This window comes from Cyprinus carpio, chromosome B2 (assembly GCF_018340385.1).
Source record: "Cyprinus carpio isolate SPL01 chromosome B2, ASM1834038v1, whole genome shotgun sequence".
Lineage (NCBI taxonomy): Eukaryota > Metazoa > Chordata > Actinopteri > Cypriniformes > Cyprinidae > Cyprinus > Cyprinus carpio.
In genome coordinates this window covers 5,466,194-5,488,489 of record NC_056598.1, presented here as the reverse complement: position 1 = coordinate 5,488,489, position 22,296 = coordinate 5,466,194, and the positions used below count along the sequence as shown (strand labels likewise).

The following is a 22,296-nucleotide window of genomic DNA, read 5'->3' as shown; positions in this document are numbered from 1 at the left end:
CAAAGGATGGCATCATCACACGCCTTATTCTGGCACACCATCATCAAAAAGTTCAACATCAAGGCAGGGGACAGACTCTAAATGAATTGCGAACCAATGGCTTCTGGATTACTAGTGGCAGCAAGAAGGTAGCCCAGTATATACCGCAGTGTGTTCCTTGTAGGAGAGCTCGTAGGCCTCCAGAACAACAACGGATGGCAGATCTTCCCTGTGACCGTACTGATCCCTCCCTGCCATTTGCTTATTGTGGCATGGACTGTTTTGGTCCTTTTTACACTAAGCAAGGTCGTAAGGAATGTAAACGTTATGGTCTTCTTTTTACTTGTCTCTGCTCCAGAGCTGTACACATAGAGATGTTGGAAGACATGACAACTGATGCATTTATTAATGCCTTAAGATGTTTTATATCTATCTATACGTGGAGCTGTCAGACAGATTAGATCAGACCAAGGAACTAAGTTCATAGGGGCCAAGAGTGAGTTGAAGAATGCCTTAAAAGAAGTGAGTGAAGAGAGAGTGGCAGTGTATTTGGCAACCAAGCAGTGTGATTTCTGTCTGAATGCACCCAGTATTCAGTATTCAGTATTCTGGAGGTATCTGGGAGCGGCAGATACGAACTGTTAAAGGTGTAATGAGCTCTGTTTTGGCACAGGGTGCTGGGAGACTAAATGATGCTTCTTTACGTACATTCTTTTATGAGACTATGTCTATAGTCAATAACCGTCCATTGACTGTAGATGGCCTCAGTGATCCTAAAAGCTTAGAGCCTCTAACCCCCAACCAGCTGCTTACCATGAAGTCATCTGTTCCACTCCCTCCACCAGGTACATTCGTTAAAGAAGATCTTTATGCGAAGAAACGTTGGAGGCAGGTGCAGTATTTATGTGAACAGTTTTGGAGCATGTGGAGGACCGAATATCTTGCCAACATTTCCCTCAGGCAAAAATGGCACGCACCAAGACGGAATGTGCAAGATGGTCATATTGTCATTGTGAAGGAAGGGGAAGTCCCTCGTAACGAATGGAGGTTGGCCAGGGTTCTTAAAGTTTGCCAGGATGATGATGGATTGGTGCGGAGGGCCACAATACAGATGGGGAATCGGGGGTAGTGATCGACCGATGTATCTGTTTACCGATATTTTTCCCGATATTTAAGCATTTTTCCATAATCGGGTATCGGTTTTGTAATATCGGATTCGCCGATTTACGGCGCCATCTTGTGGCCGTTTTGAGATTTCCGCCAGTGCAGCCCGGGCGTCTGAGGAGATCAGTCAACAACAACTCAGTGCACAGGTAAAGTATATGTTCTACATGGTTTGCTTTAATTAATCAACTTTATTTAACATAACAGAAATGCACAAATAAGATCTGAGACATAAATTCCTGATATAGTTAATTTATGCAGCTGGTTTCTAAACAATTGAGACAAACTCATTGAGTCACGTAGTGTAATTCGTCATGTCCTGCCCCAATAAAGACGTAACTTTACATGAATTAAATAAAACAGACATGAATGAGTGCATGTTGAAAATAAAAGCATTGAATTTAATTCTCTATCTGTTGTATTTGCTCACCATTAGTCTAGAAGAAAAAGTTCGTTCATATTGCTTAGCAACTGACAGATGATCAGGAGGCTTAAGCACGGCCACTGAATGAAACTTTTGACAAGATTATCTTGTTTAAACACCCTAGATTATATTATCATTTACTACATAACAATTATTTCGGTAATACACATATAAATATAGCCTACCGCTTTGTGGAAATTAATTATTTATTATCTCCATGCGCGATCGCGGTTGATTAAGTTATAGTCAAACAGCACTTTGTCAGTTGGCATTTCATGATTTAACGTTAGATTAAATTTAGGTCATAAAATGCCAACTGACAAGTGCTGTTTAACTATATATAGTCTCGGAAAAAAAAGTTCGTTCATATTGCTCAGCACCTGAATGGGTTGATGATCAGGAAGCCTCAAGCACGGCCACTGCATTAAATTTTTGACAAGATTATCTCGTTTAAACACCCTAGATTATATAATCATTTGATTTACTACATAACCATTATTTAGTTAATACAAATCTAAATAAATACAGCTCTGTGGAAATTATTTATTATCTCCACACGCGATCGCGGTTGAGTAGCCCAATTTATAGTTTTGTGTAAATGCATAGATAAGTTACAGCACTTTGTCAGAAAATATTTCATGATCTAGACCGACAAAACATAATAATTAATAACACTAGTTGGAAAATGCAATGATGTATGCTGTTTGTTTTTGTTTGTTCTTTCCTGACAATGTTATATATTCCAGGGAATATTATTCAGTGAATTAAATTAAAATTACCCAGTGAATTATTCCTCACTCTTAAACCTTATTCCTCACTCCTTTGCCCCCCACCGTCTTCGGTGCCCAGTGAACGAGTCTTCAGTGAAGTGGGAGCCATTTATGAAAACAAACGAAGCAGGCTTACAGGGCAGAATGCTGAAAGACTCTGTTTTCTACACTACAACCTAGTTCTGCTTAACTGGGAGTATTAAGTTACACTACTAAATAGCTATGCACTTTTAAATAGCCCCCCCGCACCCACCAATATGTTATAATCATTTTTGTGCTTTATTTTTTTACCTCAAAGCTTTAATTTTAAAACAAAGACACTTAGTAACAGTGCACTTTAATTTTTTGGACTCAGACCCCTCTATTTATTTGTGTATAAATATAAAGTTTTTTTTTTGTATGCAAGGAGGGAGTGATTGTTATAAATAAAATGGTTTGTTCAGCTCATTTGTGTTGTAATAATTGTCAAAAACAGAAGTATAACAGTAAATAAATATCGGTTCTGCATATCGGTTATCGGGTACATAAACATGCAAATAATCGATATCGGTATCGGTTATAAAAAATCAATATCGGTCGATCACTAATCGGGGGTTGGGAAAAAGGGGTGAACGCCTCACTAAACCCTCTTTTGTGGAACGCCCTATTCAAAAGTTAGTAGTTCTTGTAGCTAAAAGTTGAAAAAATAAAATTGCCCTATCACTTGATTAGAATTTCAGGTGTATTGATATCATGTAGGTATTAGTATCTTGGTCACATGTTGATTTGTACTCGGTTTAATATTAAAACAATGGGATATATGGTGAACAATTTGTTCATTTTAACTGAAGAGTGTGTAATTTATGAATTGTGGGGATAGAATCATGTTAGTTGATTTCATATATTGTGTTGATGCCTGGAAATTTCCATTGATTATTCGAATTGTTGCATTCTGTATGTTTTTCAAATAGATCAAAGGTAATTTAGTGGGAGTGTAGCTGACACTGATAGGTCAGTTATGGGTTGTGTATGATGTATTTGTAATATCAGGGTTTTTTGCTCCTTTTTGTATTTTTATAACTTTACAATTTAAATGTAATACTGTGTATGTGTGCCAATTGCATAAATTCTGATGTTGTGTTTATTTTGTGGTACTGCTAAGTTTGACTAAATTGAAGGTCACGTGACCCTTCCTGATTTGATTTAACCTGGAAGTGCTGCAAATTGAATGACGAGATTTGAATTAAGATACACATGTTAGAGTGCTTCACCATTCTACTGCTGGTAACCAGGCCAACACGGTAAAAGTGTTAATGTTTGTATATTTCTTTATTTGCGTTGATGTCCTTTGAATTGTTGTGTGTAAAACTATATATTTTCTTTGTTTTTGTTGTATGTAGTTTTCACGGTGTTCCATATCCATAAATAAAACATATGGACATCAGTACTTGGGAAACGTGGACTGTTTAATGACCAGCGAGTAGTTACACATAGTAACAAATTTTAACAGATTAATCGCCTATTTTCATTTGCTGCATATTTTTTAAAAACACGCTAAAAATAAATTAAGTTTTTGAGAAGAAAGAAAATGTACAAGTCGCATTTTATTAAATTCAAAAATAATAAAGGCAGGCCTAATAATGTTATAATGTACTCAGAGCTGGGTAGTAACGGATTACATGTAATCTGGATTACGTAATCAGATTCCAAATCTCAAGTACTTGTAATTAGAGTAAACTTCTTTTTAAAATACTCGTAATCAGATTACAGTTACTTTTTTATGGATTACATGATTACATATTATTTACACAATGGTAATAAGTTGTTCAAAATTAATTGATTCTCCTAAATTTCCTTTTTTTAACATTTATATTTTTTCCTAATAAACCTGCCGCTTATATACGTTCGTGATTCTTCAAGTTTTTCCGGCGGAGAGGGGGGGGGGGTGGTCAGAATCGTGCTCAGAAGAAATCAGCAACAAGATAATGGAAAAAAGCGGGTAAAGCAGCCTTTAATCACTGAATATAAATACATCATTTAATTTTTAAAGAAAGTCACGGGAAAATGTCACTGTTCAGTGTAAGATCTGCCTACCGCAGATTAATTTGCTGTCCACGGAAATCTTTGACCTAGCAAAGTTATTGCTGGGAAATTTCATGTTCTTTAATATATTTTTGGTAATGTTGATTTTTCTTCATTGTTACTACCTTATTAAATCCAATTCCCCCGTCCACATGGAGATGCATTAAGCTGTATACGCATAAATTTTGTATCGTATAGGCGTTTCGTCCACACGGATCTGGCATTTTAGGAGAGTGAAACTAATATTTTTTTGAAACCGGTTCCCAGAGTGGATAAATTTGAAAATGCCGCCTTTGCGTTTTCATGTGGACAGCAAATCCGTATATTTTCTGAAACGATGACGTCATCAGCCCACGTCTGGTCCCTAGTCAAACACTGCTACATCACGTAAGAGCAACAAAAACATGAACAAATACTGAACAATTGTTTTTTTTTTTATTATTAATTAACATTAACACAAATTAATAAATGTATTGTTCCATGTTCGTTTGTATACCGAGCGCAAGGTTTATGCGCATAGTCCATGTCTTCTCCGTTCTTAGTGTGTCTCTGTGGCAGAATTTCAGTGCCACATGCTGGTCTGGCATGTGTACTACATCGTTTTGTGTCTTTTCCTCATTAGTACTACGCACTTAAAATGTTTTGAGATGGATAGAAATGTCATTGCTGTGTGATTTAGTCTTTTTCAGAATTTATGTTTGCAATGTAGCTATTGTTTGATGTTTTTCATTGATACAGTCATATACACTTCTAGTGTTTTTTTTTTTTTTTTTTTTTAATTTAATATTTGACCTAGCAATTATATTGCTGTGAATTTCATGTTTTTCAGTGTTGGTTTTTGTGATGTAGCTGTTTTCTAAATTTACTTAATTATAAGTAATATGCTTTAAAAATCATAAGATGTGATTTTGTTTTTATTCAGTGTTACTAGCAAACACTTACAGCAAGGTACATTAGTGTTAGTATTTTTTTAAGTATTAACTTTCCATACAAATAAATATAAAAATAAGCTATTGTGGCTCTTGTTGGTGAATTAAATATATTTTTTGGTATATATATATATATATATATATATATATATATATATATATATATATTTTTTTTTTTATCTGTCAAAATAGCACAAGATTAGGCTAATTCATTATATGTGATATCAAATAAGGGTTAGCACAAATGTAATCTAAATGTAATCCAAAAGTAATCAGATTACGTTACCAAAAATGTGTAATCTAAGAGATTATATTACTGACTACAAATTTTGTCATGTAATCTGTAATCAGTAACTGATTACAATTCATAAGTAATCTACCCAGCTCTGAATGTACTAACAGGATATTTTTTAGTTCCCTTCACTTTACAAAATTTCCTTTAATATGTAATTCTAATGGATAAATATAATTGCAGTATATAATAATATAGGCTTAGCTATAAACAAAAACAAATAATAATAATTTAAAGCAAAACATAAGGCAAGGTTAGGCTTACCTCTTTCATTCTGGACAAATCCAAACGTTTCCATATTCGTGATGTTGCCCATTTTGAAGCTAAACTATTATTTATTAGGTAAAATAGGCTTTGTAGTTCACGCGTGTTTCAGTATTGACGGAAAAAAATCATAATGAGCAAAAAATATGCCGAAGTGGACCGCTACTCGCCACGGTGAACGGCTACGCTGTTTCCAATGAATATGTGCACATGAGGCACCACCTCGATCAAACAGCTGAAACAGAAAATACTAAATTTTTTGGTCACACAGTAAAGGCATAATTCTTGAAAAATCAAGAGTAATAGCAGAGAAAATAATAATTATTATTTTCAAATGTTGGACCATTCACATTTCGCTCTGCATATGGATATGCATGTGTTTTTGTTTGTTTGTTTGTTTTTTTTGCCAAGAATGAACTGAAATGAAAACATTTACCTTTTAATCTGTGTATTTAAATATATATATATATATATATATATATATATATATATATATATATATATATATATATATATATATACATACTGTTTAAACTGTTTAATAACAACAGCATACAGTAATACTGTCAAAACACACAAGGTTTACATGTAGACGCAGTTGGTTATGTCTAAAATGAAAGTAAACAGTTGAAAGAAAAATGTATGCGTGCCTGTATATTAGATGTGTGCAGGTCTTAAAGAGACAGTAGGACTATTAAACATGCAGTCGACTGTCATTAGGGATAGTTCACCCTAAATTTTAATTTCTGTCATTATTTACTCACTGTCAGGTTGTCCCAAACCTGTATTAATTTGTTTCTTGTGCTGAACACAAAAGATGGTATTTTGAATAATGTGGGTAACCAAACAATTGCTGGTCAACATGCTATGGAAGTCACTGTGGACCAGCAACTGTTTGGTTTTCCACGTTCCTCTGAATAGTGTATATGTTCAGCAGAAGAAAGAAACTACTTTATGTTTGAAACAAATTGTTTTAAATGGTGGTATAAAAATAAAACACTATGACAGAATTGACAGACAGCTGACAGAATTTTTTTTTTGGGTGAATTATTTCTTTAACATTAATAAAACAACAAAACACAGAGAAAAATCACTCACTGCTCTTGGCTGAAGCAATTTAATACAGCTGCTTTAGTAATCAGTTTATATAGCATTTTATTTTTATATTTATTCATTCAATTTCTTAAATGCTCCTGCTAAATACACCTATAGTACCTGAAAATAAAGCACTGTTTGTTTTATTTGTATATTATGTGTAGTTGTAATGTATATCTTTGTAATTCTTTTATCTTTGCTATTAAAAAGTTACCTTGAAAGGCTTTGTCTTTATAATAGGGAAATGAGTTTGGCTGTAATGCTCAGACAACTTGCAAAATAGTAAAACCAACATGACAAAGAATCGTGATAAAAATCGTGAATCGTAATATTTCTCAAAAATAGTGATATGATATTTTTCCATATCGCCCACCCCTACACATGAACGGCATCTCCAGAACTGCTCTGAGAGACACTTCATGAGCATTTGACCGTTTGATTTGAGTAAAACTAGCGTCATATCACATTCACAGAAGTAAAGGTAAAAGTACTCACAGCAACCCGTCAAAATAAAAGTCCGGTATGATTTGGAACAAACATTATTTTTTAAGGAATAATCAAACAACATTTCTTCCATGTTTTAATTTTAATAGTAAATCCCCTTTATTTGACAAAAAATAGTTTTCAATGATAATTATTATTTTCAATAATTCAAAGATAAATTAAATTAATGTTTTATGTTTTCATTTGATAACCAGAAAAAATTTACATTTAAATACAAAACACAGAATTTCTGAGGGGGAAAAAATTCATAAGGCTACTTTAAGAAGCCTTATGAAATTAGGTTGTTTTATGTATTCAAATAATTAGACAAGCTAAAACACAGAATTTGGTAACAATAAAAAATTGAGAGAAAAAAATAAAAAAAAACTGGTGAGAAAAAATAAAACATTTCATAGGGCCTTAAATATGTTCTTTTTTGTTAAACTTTTAATAAATTGTATGTGTTTCATGGTTTTAATCAATTAGACATGCTTTTTGATAAATACAATTTAATTTAACTTAAAAGGAGTCGAGAAAAATTAAAACAGAAAAAAACTTTCTTTTAGGAAATTAGGAAAATTTAGGAAAAAAATAAAACCGATATCATAGGGCCCTATCTAATCCAACAGTCATGTGCTAGATGGTTCAAAAGACACGAGATCTATCTATCTGTCATACACATCTATCTAGGGCTGTCACTAAGGATTATTTTGGTATTTAAGTAATCAAGCGATTATTCTTATGATTAATTGAGTTATAAGATTATTATAATAAAGTTTTTCTGTGGCAAAAAAAAAAAAAGGCCTAAGCGAACAGTAGCCTTTAAAATTAGGCAATAACAAATTAAGTTCAAATAAAGTATCAAAGGCAAGTAATCATATGGTTTTATTGAAAATAAAAAAACTGTTAAAATGCATAATGTATTATAAACAATAGAGCTAATGTACATTAGGCATTAAAACAAATGACTGACACAGTCTAATCCTTGTTTAAAATTGACTAAACATTTTATTTAAATGTCCACTTAATCTTTAATATTTGGGCATTTCTTTACGACAGAAATGCTACAGACACTGTAATTTCTTAAATATGTGGACATCAAACAGTAAACTCAGAGTGAGGGTTTAAACACTCATTTTGAAATTGTCATGAACAGTTAGCATAATGAGAAAGATATTGATGTATTCTCCTGTGATAGATCTGACACTTGTTCTACGTAATGTGTAAACCTGTTACTTTTTCATAGGAAGATTGCACTTTTTTGTATAATTCAATAATTGATTTAATATCGGTACCGAGGTATCAGATTTTGTTTTCTTACTAAAGCCAGAATTCTTGTATTGACCCATCCCTAGCTGATACAGCAGCTGTTTTGGTATCCTAGTAAAGACATTGCCTCACAGGCTCAGAAGAGCAAAGACCGCTTGTTGGGTGGGCTGAAAAACAGCAGATTGGCTACACATTAAGCCTGCTAAGAGAGAGTATGGAGAGATCAGGAGACACGAGGCAGCAAACAGACTACCCTTCACCTCCCTCTGCATTCATCCATCTAAATGCATGGACTATGGGCTCCCAGATGGCCCTGATTTTTGCCTCTCCCTCTCTGTTCATTTCTCTCTCTCTGTCTCTCTCTCAAATGCAATCGCTTGCCGGATTAAAGCCTCTTCGTCAAGCAGAGCCGGTGAGCATTCTGATTGGCTGAGAGCCTCAAGCCCACTGCTCACTGGTGAGTTCACTTGACGAGGTAGCCACTGCGTTGTCGGGGGCAACCACTCACTGCAGCAGCAGAGACCGGCAGCCTGGGCTTAAAAAACAAGGGAAAAGGAAAGAGGGAAAAATTAGAGGGGAAAAAACATGACAACAATAACAAGGGATTAGCCTATGGCATCAGCCAAGCCATCAGGACTCCATATATAAAAAAAAAACCTCCCACTGCACACAGATGTTTGTGAAAGGGAGAGAGGGAGGGATGGAGTGTCTCAGATGAAGGAGCACGATTGAAAAGCAGCTCAGCGAGAGAGGATGTGTGATCTGCGTGGTACACAATAGAATTAGAAAATGCGTATGGATGTGATGGATTTCAACTGATATTGTGGCATCACACACAAATACACACTGACCAGCCATCAGAGAACCAGGAGCAGCAGCTTGTCATGAGGAGCAAAAATCAGTGGTGTCACCTGTGCGCCGAAGAACAGGCCACATCCATGTCTGTTTGAACTGCATAGCGGAGCTGGACTCTTCGTTTGACCTTAAAATGGGGGACACAGCAGAATACCAGCGTCTGCCCAGCGATTGCGATGAGGATAAGGTATTGTAGGCTATCCAGATAACTGATCACAGTTTTGTTGCTGTTACTTATTTTAAATCTTTATCAAATGCTTATTAAATGTTCAGTATTGTGGACATTTATTTTAATGTCCATTACACATAGCTTATTCAGTCTGTGTACAGTAAGAATGACATGCTCAGCGATGGGTAACCACACCAGAAATGTGAGTCTGTAAGTGTGTCAGTGTGTCTGTAAGACGGTACAATAACCCACATGTGGTTGAATCATCACGTGATGCACGGTACTATGATTAGGTGGTGGCGGGTGCCCTAAATTTCCTCATACTTTGCATACATTAACCAGGCTGTGCTCTACTGTTATTGTCATTCATTAGTCTGATAGACAGCATATGTGTTTACATGGTACTGTTTGCTCTGGGTGGTGCTCAACTATGCTTGCTATGACGTGTGATGTAATTTGCGGTCAGTGCTTTTTTTTTTATTTGAAGAAATTACTTGTATTTGGAAATGCCACAATAAATTGACTTGTTCAAAAGATAACAAGCAGATTTCAAATGAATATTGCTATTTTGAACTTTTAATTCAAAGAATCCTGAAAAAATGCATCATGGTTTCCAGTAATATATTTGGCCACACAACTTATGATAAGAAATTTCTGTTGAGCACCAAATCGGCATATTAGAATTAGAGGCTGACATTTTTTTTCGGGAATCCCTCGGGATGGGAAACAAAATCACTATTAATAACATTATTCGGATGGGACAGGAAAAAATGGCAGCGGCAATTGCCGGGACTGGGAATCGTAATAACACTATGATACCCAACTTTATACACAAATATACCTTTTATATAAATAAACTATAAACTGTATATTTTAATTTTGAACTCAATTCTAGTTGCCCTGTCTCTTTATCCTCTCCTCCTGTTTGCTTTGGTGTGGGTGGCTAAGTGAATGACACATGCAGTCCGTGACGGACAGATCGTTAATGGCTGGTCTATGTGGTAATACAGTACATGGACATCCAAAGGCTCACCTATCATTCATTTACCACAAATATGGCTTTTTATCTAAAAGATGTGTGTAGTAAAAACTTTACATGGCCTGTCAATCTAATGTTCAAGTGTCTGTATGGAAGCTGAACAGCAGCACGCTCACTGCAGGACAGATGCCGGTGCCGATGCGCTCACTTGCTCTTAAAGGGATACTCCACCCCAAAATGAAAATTTTGTCATTAATCACTTACCCCCATGTCGTTCCAAACCCGTAAAAGCTTCGAAACACAATTAAAGATATTTTGGATGAAAACAGGGAGGCTTGTGACTGTTGCCTAGACTGCCAAGTAAAACACACTGTCAAGGTCCAGAAAAGTATGACAGCATCGTCAGAATAGTCCATCTGCCATCAGTGGTTCAAATGTTTAATCAGCGTAGTGCCATTTTGGAGAATATGAGCTGTACGCAGGCAGTTTACGTTCTTCTGTGTCAGCTGTGACAAAATTTTATCCTTTTTATCCCTTTTATCCCATTTTATCCCTTTAAAATACAAATTATTTTTGGTCATACAGATAAAAGTAATACATCTTTTGAATCTGTAAAGACACTACGTTTATTTGTGTGAACTCAGAATAACAACGATAGGTTGCACTTCCGTAAAATAATTAAAATTAACAGGATGTGCATTCTGCCGTCTCGGTCTCTGTTTGAGAAACTTCGAAACTCCATGTATGATATAGTTTATAGAGAGTGAAATGTCTACTTTCAAATGAAAAATATTCAAATAGAAAACGTGTGTATTAGCATGGATGATTTATATATGTGTGCAATGCACACTGTGCAGTGTTTAAGATGGCCTCTCAGTTCAACTAAGGTGGGCATGCTGTACTGTATATTTTTACTGTAACTGACAGATTTCGGCCAAAAATAACACAACATGGGAGTGGGAGGGAATGGGAGTCATTCTTCTGGGATTGGGACGGGATGGGATTTTCCCCAGTGTTTCGTGGGATTGGGTGGAACAGGATTTTTTATTTATTTATGTATTTTTTATGAGAGTGGGACGGGAGAGGTTTGAAAATCCACTCCCGTGTCACCTTCTAATTAGAATGATTTTTGAAGGATCTTGTGACACTCATTCACAGACCATTCTCTTATGTGCATCACTGTGGTATGGGGTTCTTTTCCCCACATGACATTTGAAGCCTTGTCTTAGCAACTCCTCAAAAATGGTCAAAAGACAGTTTTCAGTCTTTCTAAGACTTGTATGAAGTGTTTACACAACATTTTAAAAGGACAAATTATTATTTTAGTTTGATTAAAATAATCTTTTTAAAGTGCATGTAAATATACTTAATGAATGTTTTAGAGCTGTCTGTAGATCTTTTCATGACAGCCTGGGGTTCTGTGAATTATCTCAGCTCTGCCTTTATGGTATATGTTAGTACTTGTTTAGACTAGGTAACTGCGTGTGTGTTAACATTTGTTTCTCTGTGTTTTGGTGGCATTTCATTCACATTTAGTAGGGATGCACTGATAGGATTTTTTTTTGGCGGATACCGATTTTAACAAACAACTATTGGCCAATTCAATACCGAAATTGGTCAGTTGCATAACACAGTTCCAGCGGTGTTAGTAGAAAAAATACTGGTTAATAACGTTATTTTTAAAACTTTTTCTTTGCCTATAATAATAATAATAATACTAATAATAATAATAATAACAATAATAATAAAGTACAGTGTTTTCTTTACTAAAAAAAAACAAAAAAAAAAAACAGGGTCTTGATCTGGTAGCAGTTAGTCATGGCCAATACAGCAGCATCTTTTCTAGATTTTGACCAAATGTATTAAACCAAAGAAAATACTGTCAATGCTTTAAAGACATTAAAATAGGCCTATTTTTTCAAGATAGTTAAAAATGTTTGCAGCATGGATAAAAAAAACGCTACTCCTATAAGTGTTTTGAGAGAAAAAAGCCTACATTAGTAGGCTGTATGTCACATTTTATTAATATATTATTATTTATTATTTTATTATTATCATTTAGAAATAATGTAGGCTAAAACACCGGTAAATAAAGCTAAATATTTACAAACATTAAAAAAAAAAATTCTATTTTAGTTCCCTTCTCTCCACAACAAATACTCTAAAGTTGTAAGCCAAAACGAATTAATTGAAAAGCGAAACTGAAGCCTGCCTCTCTCATTCTGCATGAATCCAAATGTTTCCATATCCATGACATATCTGGATGCTAAAATATTATTAAAGGGGTCTTATGATGTGATTAAAATTTTTCCTTTCTCTTTGGAGTGTTACAAGCTCTTGGTGCATAAAGAAGATCTGTAAAGTTGCAGAGACTAAAGTCTCAAATCCAAAGAGATATTTTTCTTTATAAAAGTTTAGTCAATCACACGCCTACCTAAAATGGCTCATTCTCACACACCCCCACGTCTACATGATGTGGGAAGATTTGCATAACGCTGCCCAAATGTTCACACAAAGAAAGAAGGCGTAACTTTTAATCTTGCTGTTGCCGCCGCCATGTTGTGAAAGCGAAACTACTTTATAACATCTCAAAAAAAATAACAAAACTATTAAACAGCAGTTAAGTTGTATTTACAACACTGTTTCAGAACAGTTCAACCCAAATATTCAGATGTGTGCAGCGCATTTTATGGAGGATGAGGACTGTTTCCTGGGAGAGTAGCCTACAATGCCGGTGTCTGTTTCTATAAAAAGGGGCAATTCTAACTTTGCAAGGACAGTCTGGCGCTTCTGACTCACAGTCTGTAAGTACGTTTTCATATTTCTTAGGTTGAAATTCTGGAAAATTTGAATAATGTTACTGGTAAGGATGCACCGATAGGATATTTTGGGGCCGATACTGATTTTAACAAACACTTATTGGCCGATTCTGATACCGATATAGATATTTGTCACTTCCTCTCTTTTAGATAGTATTTTGATCATGTTTTAAATCAGTAAAGTTAAAAAGCACCTGCATTAAATTATACTAGCAGTTTTATTGCTGCGTCATCAAAAAAATTCTAATGAACATGGATTGGATCCATTTAACATTCAGCAGGCCTACAAAAAATACAACAGAACAAAGATATACATTAAATAAATAGTGCTTTTTAGGTAGGTTTAACAGTTTTCAGGTACAGTAATAAAGTAAACAAATGTAAAATAACACTTCACTGTATAAATTAAATACATATTAATCCTCCTTTATTGTAATAGACTATTATGAATCATCTTCTAATTTGTTTTTATATAAATTGTAATATTTTTGTAAGTTTAAATATGTACAAGATCTCCTTTACTAAGGCGGGACTCTTATTTTGACAGGTTTATCATGCTGTGTTTTGTTTAGCACTTATGGTGATTATTTTTTATTTTTTTGGAGTGAAAAAGGATGATAAACAACATAAGTAAAGTTTTGGTCGTCATTCAGATGAGGTCCGCTACACTTAGGAAAGTTACAAAAGTTATTTAGTCAAGAATAGTGTGCTATCTTTTTTCTTTTGTTATTTGATTAGCATTAAACTTCAGCGCTAGGATTATGCAACAGACTTTATACAGCTCAGTCCCTTCACGCAGTTAATTAATAAACCATCGGTTTGTTATATCGGCCTTTTTCCTTATATAGCCGATATGCCGATGGTTGTAAATTGAGGAAAACTTGGCTGATAAATATCGGTGGCAGATACATTGGTGCATCCCTAGTTACTGGGATTAATCCCAGAATGCATGTTTAAACAGAACAGGAGCTTTATTCTATGTAAGATGCATTTCTTAGTGATAATCATAGTTGTATGTGACAACTTAATAGGAAAGAAGGAGAAAGCTTTTATACAGACAAAGCCAAATATAGTAGTAGTATATATACGCAGTGCAGTTGTCTATGGGAGGATAACTCAAAAATGAAAGAGCAGGGCTTCTTGATGAGTACATTAGATGTCAATGTGTCTTTATGGGACTGTCCAGGCTTGTAAATGAAAGCACAAAACGCGGGAAAGCGCTGGCAGTGTGAATGAGCAAAATCATGCAATGCCAAAATACAAACCCGATTCCAAAAAAGTTGGGACACTGTACAAATTGTGAGTAAAAAAGGAATGGAATAATTTACAAATCTCATAAACTTATATTTTATTCACAATAGAATATAGATAACATAGAGTGAGACATTTTGAAATGTCATGCCAAATATTGGTTCATTTTGGATTTCATGAGAGCTACACTTTCCAAAAAAAAATGTACATATAACAAAAAGATGCAGGAAAAGTTAAATGTCAATACAACAAAACAATGCAGGATCAATTTGCAACTTAGTAGGTCAATTGGCAACATGATTGGGTATAAAAAGAGCCTCTCAGAGTGGCAGTGTCTCTCAGAAGTCAAGATGGGCAGAGGATCACCAATTCCCCCAATGCTGCGGCGAAAAATATAGTGAGCAATATCAGAAAGGAGTTTCTCAGAGAAAAATTGCAAAGAGTTTGATGTTATCATCATCTACTGTGCATAATATCATCCAAAGATTCAGAGAATCTGGAACAATCTCTGTGCGTAAGGGTCAAGGCTGGAAAACCATACAGGATGCCCGTGATCTTCGGGCCCTTAGACGGCACTGCATCACATACAGGAATGCTACTGTTATGGAAATCACAACATGGGCTCAGGAAAACTTCCAGAAAACATTGTCGGTGAACACAATCCACCGTGCCATTCGCTGTTGCCGGCCAAAACTCTATTGGTCAAAAAAGAAGCGATATCTAAACATGATCCAGAAGCGCAGCGTTTTCTCTGGGCCAAGGCTCATTTAAAATGGACTGTGGCAAAGTGGAAAACTGTTCTGTGGTCAGACGAATCAAAATTTTAAGTTCTTTTTGGAAAACTGGGATGCCATGTCATCCGGACTAAAGAGGACAAGGACAACCCAAATTGTTATCAGCGCTCCGTTCAGAAGTCTGCATCTCTGATGGTATGGGGTTGCATGAGTGCGTGTGGCATGGGCAGCTTACACATCTGGAAAGGCACCATCAATGCTGAAAGGTATATCCAAGTTCTAGAACATAATATGCTCCAATCCAGACGTCGTCTCTTTCAGGGAAGACCTTGCATTTTCCAACATGTCAATGCCAGACCACATACTGCATCAATTACAACATCATGGCTGTGTAGAAGAAGGATCCGGGTTCTGAAATGGCCATCCTGCAGTCCAGATCTTTCACCCATAGAAAACATTTGGCACATCATAAAGAGGAAGATGCGACAAAGAAGACCTAAGACAGCTGAGCAACTAGAAGCCTGTATTAGACAAGAATGGGAGACCATTCCTATTCCTAAGCTTGAGCAACTTGTCTCCTCAGTCCCCAGACGTTTGTAGACTGTTGAGGGGATGCCACACAGTGGTAAACATGGCCTTGTCCCAACTTTTTTGAGATGTGTTGATGCCATGAAATTTAAAATTAACTTATTTTTCCCTTAAAATGATACATTTTCTCAGTTTAAACATTTGATATGTCATCTATGTTGTATTCTGAATAAAATATTGAAATTTGAAACTTCCACATCATTGCATTCTGTTTTTATTCACAATTTGTACAGTGTCCCAACTTTTTTGGAATCGGGTTTGTACATTGAATACATCAATTCTGAAAGCGAACTCGTTTCTTTTGCCATGCCATTTAAGACACTATACATGCTCAGTCCGAACAAATCCTAGTGGATAAAATCAAGTAGTGCTCTAAATTATTTCCCACAGAATAATGTTACTCTTTGAAATACTGTTCAGAAGTTATGAGACGAATGTGTTTCACGAATGTCTTTCACATCTTAAAAGCTGAGGGCTGGAGAATTGAGCTGCATATTCAGTATCACTTACAAAGCTGCATTGTATAGGGCCATGTGATTTGTTATTAAACAGAAGCCCGTGTTGTCTTTTAAGCCATGTTCAAGCATGTCTTTTGTCTTTATGACATTTCCAGATGATTTAACAGTAGAGCCAGTTACTGTTACTGCTGTTGTCCTTCAGTAAAGGTGTTGTGAATCACTTATTGAGCTTTTTCTCAGGTTTGGTTATGGCTTTTTCATCTGAAGGGTTTTACACGTTGTTGTTATATATGTCATGTTTAAAAAATATATTTTGTATGTAAAGTAAAGTGTAAAGTATCTTCTAGGTCTGGAATATGGATGATACTGGGTGTCATTCAAATGCCGCTGGGTACAAGCACTTTTGTGTGACTACTTCCCTCTGGTGGTTTGTTGGAGTACTGCAGCCTGGAAAAAAAGTGATCCTGCTGACCAGTGCATAAAAAAATAAATAAATACAATTAATTAATAATGGCCATAGATATATTTACGCAGAACTAGCTATGTACTTCCAATATCTCATGTGTTTAATGGGGCTGTCTTGAATTTCATTAATCAGGTTTGACTACTTGTGCTTTTAGACATGGATCATCATTGAATCCTGCAGACAGATGAGAGTGAGGGTGGATTTGTCTTCTCCGTGAGGTGCTACATTTGAAGGTGTAGTGTGAGCTTGGCTCATCCGGTCTGAATGTGCAAAGCTGTTAGTGCTAACTATAGGTCACCTTCACAAATCCACATAGAAAGAAGTGTTCCTTGATGACACCACCATCGCTTTCTAACAGTTTAAATTATTTAATCATGAAAATATTTAACTCACCCTCATGTTGTTCCAAAACCCATACAGCATTGATTATATTCTGAACACAAATGAATGTATTTTTAATATTGTCTTCATTTTTATCCATTCATTCATTTCAAGCTTCCAGAATATCATAAAAATATTGTAAAAGTAATCCATATAAATGACGTGGTTTAATCCAAGTCTGACCAGATTTAATTATATGCATTTATATATACACATTGATCAATGCACATAAAATACAGTACATGAAAGCTTAAATGTTATTGCTTCATGCTTAAGACCCAGTAAGGTTTGTTCTTGTCTGAAGTCTCAACCAAGCACTTTTGAGGTTCTGCTTAATATATTTCATAACAGACGTTTTCATTTTGGATGAGCTATCCCTTTAAATCCAGTCCTTTTTTATCCGTGTGCAGTACAGTACATGATAAACTTGTGTACAGTATATCGATAAAGGTTGTGTCAGCTTGTAAAGCACTGTTCACAGTCCATGCCTTTTTATACCTGCTTTACATAAAATATTGCCTTGATACCCCCCGTGAGCAAGCCAAAGGTGACTGTGCTATGGAAAGAACTCCTAAAATGAATTAACCAGACACTTACGACACCTACAGTGTCTACAGTGCACAGCTGGTTTAAGTGTTCAGCCAAATATCTGAGCTCAGTCACAGGGACCTGCATTTTCCCCTTATTCACAGCTGTGCTAGTATTACCATATATATATTTTTTCATTCTCTTAAATAAAGCTCCCTTTTTCAATAAGTCTCAGGAACATTCCTGCTGCATTAGCTGCTTGGTCTGAAGCAGCATTGGAAATTCTTTGTGTCAGTAATTGGAGGCAGACTGTTCATGACACGCAGGGCCCTGCTTTACTGCCTCTGTCCCTGCTCACCTCATCTTCCCTCTTGCTCTGGGGAAAAAAATCAAAACGAAAAAAAAAACAAAACACAGGGCTCAACCAACATTGTACATTTTGTTTATCGCTCAAAATGCCACACGTCTGGTTTAGTCTGTAGGCTTGATGAATCAGTGGGGAATGAGGGAGGGGAAGGGACGTAAATAAAACATGCTTTTTTCTGCTAGGGGTGATGAAGCCAAAATGTCCCCTTTTCATTCAGAGGAGATTGAGGAAGAGGGAGGGGACACATTTTGAATGCGGTTGTTTACAAGAGGTTGAAATAACATTTTTAGAGTGATTGAGGAAGCAGTATGCCGCAAACCAAATAAAGAAGAAAAGTCAGGTCATGTGGGAGTTTAGAGCAGAGTGGGAGAGAGAGAGTGAATATAAAAGAAAGATGTGGTGAGAGTGAGATATAGGAGGGGATATGGTGCTGTTCAGGAGGGGGATTTGTTAAGAGCCCAACATATGGGAGGAACACAGGAAATGAGCTCTCCATCCTGCAGTTAAATCTGACCTTTTGGCTCATGATCAAATGCTCCTCCATCTGAATACCATAGAGTCTCTGTCCCGGGCACAAGCTGATGGAGGGAGGAGAGAGAGAGAGGGTGGGAGGGAAAGAAAGAAAAGGGGCACTTCCCCAGCGTCTGTTTGTGAGTTGCAGGAATTACACAGTCACGCAGTAGGGGGAGAGAGAGTCCTAGACGCTCCTCCTGCTCCAGAATAACACGGCCCCTCTGACACAAACATGCATGCACTGACCAAAAAAAAAGAAAAAAAAAACTATCTCAGCAGACCACAGAAGCACTAAGGGACACCGTTGTCTGGGCATTGCAGCTCTTCTGGTTCTCTTATCACTTCCACTGTGGTTGTCATCTGAGCAAGGGAATTGGGAATAGAAGAAACTGTTCTATTAATAGCTGGCCGGTGGACTGAGCGGATGGATAGAGGAATGGAAAACTGAGCAAAATGACTCAATCACATTCTGCAAAATCTTTTTCAGACATACAACAAGCAGGACATCACCTCACAATTCTTGTGATTTTCTTCAGAGCACGCAGTGAGAACTTTGTTTTGGGATGTTCTAACTAGGCTGCCAAGTGAACATTTCCCTTTGGCAGACCTCTCTCTCTAGTGTTTTCTCGCCTTGCCCTGCACAGTCCTCCACATACAAGTTCTCCATGCTAGCGCTGAGCTTCGGTTGAAAGAGCTTAATGTGGATTGCCACGCGATGGAATGTAGTACGTCAGCTGTACAAGTTCAGGAGACTTTCAAACTGAGGAGACCTTCACAGTTTTGGAGCTGTCTCTCCATCTCAAACCCTGTTCTCCAGCAAAAGAGTCTCAGACGATTAGGCTGAACTTGTCTTTTTGTGGATTTTCTCCATAGAACTCAATATGCGTCGTTTTGACAAGCTCAAAAAATCATTTCCGTTTCTTGCTCATTTTCATGTCTACAGAGTAAGTCTGTTTTTCATTCTCTTGTGCAGCGCAAGCTAGGTTTTAGTATGAGGAATAGAGCTGGGAATTTTAGGACGGACTCGTGCTTGAGCGTACGTGTGTGTGTGCTAGTTCATGTCAGCATCTGTGTTGGTGTGAAACCGCACCATGCTTTTATACATGTGTCAGAGCTTAGCTGTGTTCATGGATATCATCAGACCATACCAGAGCCTGACCCTAACAATAAATGAAACCTTCACAGTGCATAACTTGAGAGCATCAGGTCTAACAATGTATTTCTCAACACACTGTCAGAAGTCAGGTGTTTTACTATTTATATAGTATTATATTGGGTCCATTAATGCATTCTTGTTGACTTTAATTGCATTATCGCAATGTTGCCAGTCTTTGTAGCTGATTTATTGTGCCTCATCATGGCAATTCATTTGTAATGTTCTTTCTTAAATTTGCTTGAAGGGTGTAACCACTCTTAGTTGTAACGCATGGACTCTGTCTAAGGGCCATGGCAATAGTTCACTTGGGCTTAAAGTATACAAACCTGTAACACCATATGCATTACTTCAAATTGCACAACCTTCACTCGCTGCCACTAGCATTGCTCAGTATACCTGCATTTTGGTAATACTTGTTGGCAGTACCACCATATTTTCCAAATAATAATAATACCATAATGCAAAGTACTAAATATTAAAATATATTATAGAGGGGTCTTGATTTGTTTGGAGTGCTTACAAATTCTAGTGAAACATACTGTATCAAGACCAAAAGCTATTCCTTTTTAGCATAAGGATGTATTGTAAAAGATGCATGCACATTATGCATGACCACATAACATCAGGATCAGGTGGATCAAACTCATCACATCAAGATCACAATTGAGCCAGACATTTCATGGATGCTTTGCCACTGTGGTTGTGAGAACAGATTGCTTGCTTGAATTAGCAGTTGGGTTTGTCAGACTGCAAACCTTCATAGGAAAGACAGAAAGTTTTAACCAATTTTAATCTGTAGATTTTATTGACACATGTTCCTTGTTACAACCACACATTGGCTCACTTCACCCACAGGACAAGTGTTTTTCCTCCTCTATCCTCAGTCACTGAAGAGGCCTGGGTTTTTCTTTCTCTCTTTCACACATTCCCCTTCCTCTTTTGCAAAGGAGAGACATTTCCTGGATGTTCAGAGGTATAGAGTATCTAAACTTAGTTTTATAAGCCAGCAGGGTAGACCGGAACTATTGAGACATATTTGGACATGATGTTGGATCTGTTCCCAGTTTAAGTGTGAAAGGTTGCTAGGAAGTTCAGTGTGGGGGAGGGATACGGCTGTTTGTAAATGACACTTTTGTCAATATAAACTCCAATATAAAACAATATAAAAGCAATTTTTCAGTGGCATTTGCTAATGCATGCATCACTATTATTGGGCTTATAGAATGAGTTTCCTGAGGGGCGGGGGGTTTGGTCTGTGACTGCATGATGATTGAAATCGCGCAAATGGCCTTAAGCTATTACCTAAATAAACTGCGAAAAGGAACCTCATAGACGGAATGGTCCTGAGAGTGCTGAAGGACCGTTCAAAGCGTTCAAATGATTCAAAGCGCCAAATGCGAGCAGAATCAGCGCTGAAACGTGTTACTCTACCCGGTGACTTTTTATGAATGGCTGTGAGAATTTGAGATTGGTAGTGCTCTGTCATAAAATTTACAACGGTTGAATGATTTCTATTTAATAAATGCATTAAAAAATTTAATTAATATATTAGATAAATGCAAATAAATGCTGTTCATTAAACTTTATATTTATCAAAAAATCCTGAAAAATAAAGTGCATCATCATTTCCACACAAAATATGAAGCAGCAAAATTGTTTTCAACATTGATAATATTCAGAAATGTTTCTTGAGAGTCAAATACGTTGTAATGATTTCTAAAAGATCATGTGACACTGAAAACTGGAGTAATGATGAAGAAATTCTTGTTTTAAACCTAGCCAAAAACTACACTTGAGTAGAGAGCACTATGAATTGTTCTTCACCCGCACAACAACTTAAATATAAAACTGTTAAAAGAAAAGACTTAATAAACCATCACATAGATATAATACACTATACATCAATATCTCTTCCCTTTGTGGTTTAAACTTTTCTACGCGGAGCGCTGCGCACTGTCACGCCGTCTTGCTTCAAGCGCATCATTCACAGGATGTGCATAAGTGCTTTGTGCCGCTCCGTATTGGAGTCTTTCATGTTATAATACTTTTACACAATACTGTTAATAGCCTTTCTTGTTCTGTCTTATCTGTCATATGTTGTTGCCTCATTACTATGCTATAAATGTAAAATAAATGTATTTAATTTATTGCATATATTTATATATTATTATATTAAATTTTTTTTCATGAATGTATTTTACAATACAAAGAGCAATGTGTAACATTTTACCAGATTACACCTATTTACTTCTATTTTTTCCCCCACTAAATAATGTTTTTTCTCTAAATTTTTAGATTTCAT

General features: G+C 36.1%; 1 protein-coding gene across 4 annotated transcripts in view; it reads left to right on the top strand.

Annotated features, from left to right (window-relative positions):
* Positions 1 to 22,296, top strand: part of tnk2b (tyrosine kinase, non-receptor, 2b) — a 128,635-nt gene that overhangs the window by 63,743 nt on the left and 42,596 nt on the right. Inside the window, exon 1 of one of the 4 annotated variants that reach the window (XM_042717814.1) lies at positions 8,817 to 9,772. The exons of 1 other annotated variant lie outside the window; for it this stretch is intronic. In XM_042717814.1, the coding sequence (XP_042573748.1) occupies positions 9,719 to 9,772 (54 nt within the window). In that variant the 5' untranslated portion in view covers positions 8,817 to 9,718. Of the gene's footprint in view, positions 1 to 8,816; positions 9,773 to 18,500; positions 19,783 to 22,296 lie in introns of those variants that run through there. 2 more of the 4 variants (XM_042717813.1, XM_042717815.1) reach the window with 2 other exon arrangements.